The sequence below is a fragment of the Pteropus vampyrus genome, unplaced genomic scaffold (genome assembly GCF_000151845.1).
Source record: "Pteropus vampyrus isolate Shadow unplaced genomic scaffold, Pvam_2.0 Scaffold226, whole genome shotgun sequence".
NCBI lineage: Eukaryota > Metazoa > Chordata > Mammalia > Chiroptera > Pteropodidae > Pteropus > Pteropus vampyrus.
The window spans coordinates 78,611-87,658 of NW_011889007.1; the positions used below are offsets into that span (position 1 = coordinate 78,611).

A 9,048-nucleotide genomic window follows, 5' to 3' on the forward strand; every position below is an offset into this window, starting at 1 on the left:
ATTTGATGACTTATTCACTGCTCCCTTTCCTGCATCTCCAACTGAAGAGAGAGCGAGGGACGATCACGTTCCCCGCTATGACACCCCAGTGCCTGGGAAAATCCAGGCACACTGTAGGCACAGGAAATGTTGGGCAGAGAACCAATGGCCTGTTCACTGCCACTGCACAGTAAATTCGCAGCTAGCTCTAGACTCAAATCCTTGGTCTCCAGGACCCCGCCCTACCACACCCCATCCCGCCATGGAATCTGGTGTCGGGTTTCACTTCAGTTTGGCTGGAATCTAATCTCAGCTTTCCTCCCCAGGTTTCACTTCATCATGGCTGGGAGGGCGGGAGGGAGGGAGCAGAGCCCCAAACAAAACCTGAGTCAGCCACTAAAACTGCAAGTGGCACAGAGCAGCCTGGGTGACTCACACCAGGCCTGCCCTTTGGACTGGCGGGCACTGGAGGAAAGGGCACGCAGTCAGTGCTCAAATCAGGCAGCTGGGTGGAGGGAGCCTTCGGCTGGCTGGCTCGGCCCACCCAAATTCGTCCGCCTTGGGCCCTGTCATTTCCTCCGTTGGAAGTCTGGCTTCTTCGATTATCATCTCCCACTTCTGATTCACAGGACTTTCCGGAGCAGAATTCACCTTTTTGAGCCTCAGTTTTCCTCATGTGTAAAATGGGCCTAACCATAGAAGCTTCTACCTCGAAAGTTCATTTTGAGAGATTAAAATATGTATAGATATTTAAAACTTCCAGAATCGACAAGTGGTAAGTGCTCGACCTAATTAATTCTGTTCTGCTTCTCAAGAAAAGATGAATCCCTTCCTGCCAGGCACATGCAGTTTATGAGCCCTCAGACCATCGCTTCTGACGTGCTGATGACTCTGAAATTATAAACCCATTTCTCACATGAGAAAGCAGAGGCTCGGAATGGTGAAGACACTTGCCCAAAACCACGCGGTGGGATCTGAGCCCAGCTTTGGTGGGGGCAACAAAGCAAGACCCACCACCCCCCACCCCCACCCCCCAAAAAAACTGCAGGAGAAACTGCTCAATATCCCCCAGTGTCTTCTCTGCCCACCTCCGCTGGCATTAGAACCACTTTACGCAAAGCACGTGGCCCCTTGGAAGACTGCATTTCCCAGGTGGCCTTGCAGCGGGAGAGGAGCCATGTGACTATGTTCTGGCCAATGAAGTGAGCGAATGCGTGCAACTTCCCGTCCATGCCTGCAGGGGCAGAAGAGAGCTGCTCTTCCAGTTCCCTTTTTCGAGAAGTAGCCACATTTTTCTCTCACTAAATCGCAAAGCGGAGGTCTCCCAGAGGAGAACGGCGTTAGAGAAGCATTCAATAAATATTTATTATAATTAAAACAGCGTACTAATATCCCCCAGCCCATTCCCCACCACCACCATCCAGAAAGACAGAGACAGAGACAGAGAGGGAGGGAGGAGGGAGAGAGTCTGGCCTCTCGAGGGCCAGAAAGTCATGGGGCCCATATCACACAATTTCCTAAGACGTGAAGGTGCCCCAGCAATGTCCTGAAAACAGCAGGTGACCCATGTTCCACTGCTCCCCCTGGAGATGGGGGGAAGAGGGGGTGTCTTCAAAGGGGGCCTGAGGTCAGGGTCATCGGGCTCTGTCACTTGGTCATTCTGCATCCTGTGTCTTGTCCTCAGGTGCCTGGGTCCCTCTCTGGTTCCACATATGGTTGTTGAGCCCCAGCTGCACCATTTGTGCATGGTGGATTATGAGGGGCTGCAGCCCAGGGCTCTGAGGGGTCACAGGTGAAGCCTGTGGGAAGGCCGGGGGCTGCGGGAAGGCCGGTGGGGGGCTGTCAGTCAGCCATGGAGGCAGGGGTGACGGCTGATGGCCAGGCCAGGTAGGAAAAGGTAGCTGTGCTCCCAAGGGCCCTTGGCTTCCATAGGGCACCGAAGCCCCAGGGGGCAGCTGACTCCCAAATGTCATGTGGTTCCCAAAAGCTGCCTGGAGCTTCTCCATCTGCGCCTGCCAGGATAGGTAGGCCTGGAGGTGGGCTGAGTACGCAGCGTTCAACGCGGCTGCCTGCTGCCGCTCAACCTCCAGGTGCTGGCGCTGCTCTCGCAAGGCGCGGACATCCTGTTCCTTCTTCCAGGTGGCCTTATAGGCCCGCAGCTTCTGGGGCTTGAAGGTGCTGGCCACCTTCCTGGTGAAGATCCGAGAGTGCTCGTCCAGCCACACCAGGCTGGCGAGCAGGCTGCTAGTGTCAGGGCTGAGCTGGGCCAGGGAACTCTCCAGGGGCAGGAAAGGGACCACACAGTCTTGCCGCCCGTGCTGCATGAGGCTGTTCATCAGTGAATGGCTCACTTTGTGCAGGCTCAGGCGACAGTCGAAGTTGGCAGTGAGCAGCAGGATGGTGAAGGCTGAGTGGTCTATGGCATCTTGCAGGCAGCTCAGCTCACCGCGCCCGGGCACCTCGAAGTCCTCGCAGAAGGTCGCCCCGTCGGGCACGCCCAGGGCCTGAAGCTTATCTCGGACGCGCAGGGCGATGTGCTCATCCGCCTTGGCGTGCAAGACCACAAAGCTGTAAAATTTCTTCTCCGACGACTCTAACTCGAGAGGAGGGGGACGCAGGTTTGGGGAGGCCAAGCGGGCAGGACCAGGGGTCGATGCAGAAGGGTCGGGAGGGGACGTCTTCGTGGCCGAGGGAGCCGATACGTGTGGCTGGGCCGTTGGGAGGGTCGTGTCTTCTGTGGGAAGTTGTAGTGGCTTCTGGTCCTTGACAGGGCAGGCGTCTGTGGAGGGCACGGGGAGAGACTGGGGGGCTGGCGACACTTCCGTGCACTCCACTGGGTAGTGGGTGCCGGTGTCTGGAGCCTCACATGGCTCGGACGGGCCAGCAGGGCTTGCGTCTGGGGCCACCCCAGGAAGCGGGAGGACGGGGCTGTTTGGTGACGCCGGGATGTTGGCTGTCCTCTCCGACGGGGGCCAGCTCATCTCCTCGGGCTCCTGGCAGCCCATGGGCACAGGCCCACACGCCGGGCTGGCCGGGGGCTCATCACCCAGTTTGCTGGGCCTGCAGGGGCTGCGGGGCTGGCTGAGGACAGCCATGGTGGGCGACTGGCTAATATCTAAGCTGCTGGCCAGGGAGGCCAGGCTGCCGGTGGATCTGAGAGAGCGCCCTCTGCTCCAGCCCGACGGGCCCTCGATGGGCCGAGGCAGGCTGCGCGTCCCAGAGGGCGAAGGCGAGGATGGCGGGAGGCAGCCCAGATCAGAGCGGAGGGGCCGGAACTCCCCGGGGTCCCCGACGATGTGCCCCCCGCACCGGTTTCGGGCCTCCTCCTGGAGCTCCCCGAGCCGGGGGTCATCGCTGGAGCCGAAAGCCCGGAGGGCTGCCTGGTAGGCCACGTCCCGCATCGGGGCCGGGCACAGCCGCTCCTCAGCGAGCAGGTGGTACACCTGGGCCACGGCCCAGGACACGTCTGGGGGCTCCTCCGGGGCCTCGGCACTGCTGTCCATGCCGGCCCACTGGTGGGCCACGAGCCGGGCCGCCGCATCTGCCCTGAGGGCCTCCAGGGAGACCCTGGCCGCCGCCTCCTGGCCCAGCGTCAGGAGCACCATGGCGTGCAGGAGGTCTGCTCCCCGACAGCCCGGGCGCAGGGCCTTCAGCTTGCGCTGAAGAGACAGGAGCTTGTCCTGGCCTGCCGCATCTAGAAGGTCAAAGGCGCCGGAGAGCGACGGGCCAGTGCAGGCCATGGACACGGGTGGGTGTGGCCTCCGACGGCGGCAGAAACTCTGGCTGGCGGAGGCATGTTCTGCACCGCCCGCCTTCCCGCAGGTCCGGTGTCGCCTACCGGCTCACGGTCCCCTGTCTCATGGGGAATGCTGGAGCAGACCTGCAGAAAGCCGGAAACGCACAGTTACCACCAGAAGGGGGCGGCCCAGAGACCACCCACCCTCGCCCCCACCGCCTGCTTTCCAAGGTCGCCATGACCTGTCGTAGCAGGGGGACCTTGGGCAAGATGTGTCACTTCCCCCAACCTCAGTTTCCTTCTCTGCAAGAGGATAGCAGCTGACAGGTACCTGGTGTCACCCAAGAGGTAGACACTACTATTTTCCCCATTTGCAGATGAAGAAAGTGGGTCAGAGACGTGAAGGCACTTGCCCAAAGTCACACAGCCAGTGAAAGACAGAGCTGGGATTCGAACCCAAGCAATCTGGCTCCAGAGGTCATGTGCCTCACCACAAGACTACACAGCCTGTTAGGATGATAACAAGCCCACGTAGGGGACCGCTTCGGGGCTGTGTCAATGCGTGGAATGTTCCGAAGCCGTCGACCGGAAGTCAGTAGGTGCTCAATGCACATTTGAAAGGGAAACAGTCGGCCTCCTGGGAGGTCCCAATGCCCCCACAACTGGTCTTCACAGCCTTGGGTAGTCCTTTCAACATGGTGCCACCGAGAGAATATGTGATGGGGTGTCACTCGTGACATCAGGTTATAAAATGCACTGGCTTTCTTCTTGGTCATTCTCCGTCTCTGTCACGCCGTGTTGTAAGCCATGTTGCAAGCAGCCCTCTGAAGAGGCCCACACGGAGAGGAACTGTGGCCTCCTGCCACCAGCTATGTGAAAGATTCCCAGCGACTCCAGCCGCAGCCGAGAACTTAACTGTGACCTCATGAGAGGCTCTGAGACAGAACCACCCCGCTATCTGTTCCCAGACTCTGTGTGCAATCATAAAGGTTTATTGATTTTCAGCCACAGAGTTCTGGGGTGATTCGTTACGCAGTGATAGCTAACCGATATAAGTAGCATTGTTAGTACGGTGCGCTAACCATCGCTGCCATGGCTCTATGCCTAACAGAGCTGCCAAGCCATTTGGAGGCTATTTCTTCCTCTTTCCAGTTCTCAAAAAACGTCATGCCGATTTCCACGGCAGGCTCTTTGCGGGCGTGGAGCGTCTCAGCCCCAGACCTTCGCCTCAGCGACCTTACTCTCACCGCTCAGCTCTGAGGTACAGCGGCACGGCCACCCCAGCTCCCCATTACCAGTCTCTCTCCTACCCTGTTTCTCCCACAACAGAATTCGCCACTGGGCAGACTTTTCTCGTGTGCCAAACCTTTTGCCTTCTGACGGTGGGCATCAGAGGGTCACTGAACCACAGAACAGGTCCCTAACGCACACATTTGCTGAATGAATGAATGTACGAGGCCAGTACTCACATCTTCCCCCTGTACGCAAAGAAAACAGGCACAGAGGAGGCCTTTCCAAGAGGGAGGGCCTCCCAGACTCCATAATTTAAGTCACCAGGTGCTCAAAGCAAGTCATGTTCAGACTTGGGAGAAACACGGCCTTAGGGCCATCCCAAGGGGCCAAGAGCTCTGCATCTGCCCATCAGCTGGGTGGGGCTGAGGCCTTCTGCCTGTCCCGCCCTAGTAACCATCCTAGTACCCACCCGGGGTGAGACCTTGCAGGCTAGAGCAGCGCTTCACAGCTTGGACAACTCCGTCCCCCCCAGGGGGAACTAGGCAATGTCTGGGGACACTTCTGGTTGTCACAACTGCTGGGTGGAGGCCAGAGAGGCTGTTCCACGCCCTGTAGGGCCCAGCATGGCCCCCACAGGGGACGATCGGGCCCCAAACGCTGCCAAGAGCTGACGCTGAGGGACCCCGGTCCAGACCAAGAGTTAATTCTTTGATTGATCCCCATTTGCTGATAAATCCCAGACCTCGTTGTATAAATGATTCAAATTTTTTTTTTTTAATTCGTTTTGGGCAGATATCACGTGGTATCCTGGGGCCAGGGGGCCAAGGTCGGCAATTCCAGGAAGTCAGATGCGGGGTAGAGGGCATGGGGAGAGCCGGTGTCAGGTGGTGGAGGCACCAGGGGGCATGATCGAGCAGACAGCAGACGAGAGCAGAGGAGAGGGGCTGGGGGCGAGACGCACGGGGGTCATTCACTGTCCGGCTGTTTGAGAACAGGGAGGGGCACGGCAGAGACCCAAACGATGGAGCTGACTTTCTCGTGTGGGGGACAGGAAATCAACAAGTAAATGAGTGAAATTCTCAGTATAATGCACTGATGAATGTCATGGAGAAACATAATGGGGGAAACGGGGTCCACAAATGCCCAGAATTGGGGGCGAGAGTTTGCATTTTTAAACGCCGTGGTCGGGAAGGCCTCAACGAGAAGAGAGATTTCAACAAGACATAAAACAGAGAGAGACTGACCCATAGGGTCATCTGAGGGAAGAGAGTTCTAGGAAGTGGGAACAGCCCATGCAAAGGCCCTGGGGCAGGACCGTGCCTGGAGCGCTGGAGGAACAGCGAGGAGGCCTGTGTGGCTGGAGCAGAGTGAGAGGGAGGGCAGGGAGGGGGCGGGGCAAGTCGAGCAGGGCCTTGTGGGCCAGAGGAGGACTTGAGGTTTTACCCTCAGGGAGGTGGGAGCCCTGAAGGGCGATGGACAGAGGAGGGTCAGGACCCGACTCAGGGGGCTCACAGGCCGGAGGGGCTACTGCAGAGAGGACAGACTGTTGAGGGCAAAGACGAGCAGGGGAGCTGGGGACCGAGGTAGAGGTGACCGCTGGTTCAGGCAAGCAAGGACGGGGCCTGGACCAGGTGGTGATCCAGGTGAGGAAGGATGGGAATGTTGGATCTGTGGATAATTTGGAGACTGGAGGAGGCAAGCAGGGCACTTGGGCTTTTGGCGTGAATGCTCGAGACTGGGACAATGTGGGAGGAGCTGGTTTGGGGTCAGGAGGGAGTAATCGAGAGTTGTTTTAGGCATGATTCATTTGAAAAAGTCCTCCCTGCAGTCCTCCCTCCTTATCTCCCTCCCTTCACCTCCTCCCACACCTTCTTTAAACATACTGGATCCTGCCTCAGGGACTTTGTACCTGCCGGTCCTGCAGCCTAGAACAGCCCCAGATAGCCACAAGGCTGGCTCCCTCATCCTCTTCAGCTCTCGGGCTCAAATGTCACCTCCTTGTCAAGGTCCGACCTTGCCGCCCTGCTTAACATTGAACCCCATTCACCTACACGCCCCGCTTTTTTTTTTTTTCCTCCTTTCCGCTTCTCGCCACCTGACACTATGGAGTTTCCTCGCTCCCTGTTGAATACGCATTGCTTCCTACTGAAGCACCACGAAAACAGGGATGTTCGTCTGTCTTATTCACAGCTGTACCTCTGGTGACTGGCACCCAGTAGGGGCTTCATACTGACTGAATAAATCGACAAATAGAACAGCACCTGGCACACAGTAAGTGCTCAAAAGATGTTTCCTGTTTGAATCCCCTCTACCCAACAAGACAAGAAGTCTAATCTGCCCCCACCAGGACTGGCACATAGTAGGGGCACAATTCACTCTTTTTGGCTAATAAAGAAATGTTACGAGACCTGGAAAGCAAAACATAGCCAGACTGCCTCTGAACAAATATGGAAAACTGAAGGGGTATGTAGTCAACAAGCGTTGATGGAGCACCTACTATGCGCAGGCATGTTCCCTCACCTGGATCTGTGGAATCCTGAGGCCAAGCCACCGGGTGAGCCGCGGGATATCCGCCCTCTGCATTTTGCACACATCGCTGTGAGCATTCACAGGTTTTGCTGGTTGTCTTGGAGGGCAGTACTTGGTCCCTCCCGTGTGCCCAGCATACTGAACAGTGTCTCCTGCACACAGCGGGTGCTCCATAAACACTTGCTGAAGAATGAACGGGTGCCCCTCCGTCAGGGGAGGAAACAGGCCCAGGCAGTTTCACTGTGGGGTTGCGTTCCCTAAGGCCCTCTCTGCCTTAGCCGCAAGGAGAGAGAAGGTAGGGGATGGGGCGTGGGCAGGGGAGTGTGCCTGGACGACTGCCCGGAGGCCCCAGGGAAAGGTGGGGACCCAGGGCCCCGAAGGGGCTCAGGGGAGGGGCTGTGGAGGCAGCGGAGGCGGCGCTCCCGGCCCAGGAGGAACAGGGGCCCGGGGCCGAGAACTCTGCCAGACTTGCGGAGAAATCGGAAACCCGGAAAGAAATGGAGGGCTTGGGAAGGAATTCGGGGTGTGGGGGCGTTGGCGAGGGCCCGGGTCACCGGCGAGGGCAGCTGGAGCCTTGAGCGGCACCCGGCACACAGAGCGCGGACGCCAGAGGCTCCGGCGGCCGGGGCGGCGGGCCTCGAACCCCGGCGAGGAGCCGCGGGGCGCCCCGCTACCCGCAGGCGCCCCGGCTCCAGCCCGCGCCCCTCCGTACTTACCCCGGCTGGTGGGGCCGAGTCCTGGCGTCTTCGCGGGCCGGCCTGGAGGTGGTGCGGGCGGCTCCGCCTCCGGGACTCCGCCTGCCTCTTCCGCGGTGCCCGCGGGCGGGGAGGAACCGGGGTGAAGTCACGCCTGCCCAGCGGGACGGGGAAAGTCCCCGAGACGCCCCGCAGCGCCGCCCTCCCCCGCTCCGCGCGCCCCCGCCCCCCCCACCCAGCCCCAGATTCGGGCGCCTCCCGTGCGCCGCGCCACGCTCTGGAAACCGTGCTGGGGACAGAGGGACAAGGCCTGCGGGAAGCAGGCATGCGGTCTGGAGAGAAGGGGACCACGGTTTAACGGGAGGGGGTCATTTCCATGAGCGATCGGTGCTATCCAGGAAGTAGAATTAGGGGCTGCGATCATGGGCGAGACGCCTGGAAATGGGAGGGAGGAGAATGTGGCCACGCACGGCGGGCACGGCGGGCTGGGGAAACCCACGTGGTGGGAAGAGGGACAGCAAGATGGCATCTCTCGAAGTCGCCAACGCGACGCTTCAGAACTGACAGGGGTCCTAACCTTCCGGGCGTCCCGGACCCAGGTGGACACACCCACGGGGCGTGGGTAAGACGCAGTAGCCAGCGCCCATCGTACCTCTAGGGGCCCGCGAAGATGTTTCGTTTCTTTTCAAATCAGAAACAAAAAGGAATAGTATCCAGCCAGAATTATATTCGTCTTTACAACAAGGCAGTGGTAAAATGTAATTTTTATTATTTTTTTAATGGAGGAGGGGGCCCATGAAATTATTAGTGCCTTTGTCTGGTCCCCTTTAGCCTGGAGAATAGAGGTGCCTCCTCTCAAAATACTACTTGTGGGTG

The 9,048-nt window shown here is 58.8% G+C and overlaps 1 protein-coding gene across 3 annotated transcripts; it reads right to left on the reverse strand.

Annotated features, from left to right (window-relative positions):
• Positions 1-1,319: 1,319 nt before the first annotated feature.
• On the reverse strand, positions 1,320-8,569 carry TICAM1 (toll like receptor adaptor molecule 1). 3 transcript variants are annotated; one of them, XM_011373561.2, is made up of 3 exons: positions 8,194-8,569; positions 7,469-7,629; positions 1,320-3,859 (listed from the first exon to the last, which is right to left on the reverse strand). In XM_011373561.2, the coding sequence occupies exon 3, from the start codon at positions 3,717-3,719 to the stop codon at positions 1,635-1,637; it is 2,085 nt and encodes a 694-aa protein (XP_011371863.1). In that variant the 5' UTR covers positions 3,720-3,859; positions 7,469-7,629; positions 8,194-8,569; the 3' UTR covers positions 1,320-1,634. The 3 variants fall into 3 exon arrangements, with proteins under 3 accessions (XP_011371863.1, XP_011371861.1, XP_011371862.1); XM_011373559.2 differs by having other exon boundaries at positions 7,469-7,660; XM_011373560.2 differs by lacking the exon at positions 7,469-7,629.
• Between the last annotated feature and the right edge of the window lie 479 nt (positions 8,570-9,048).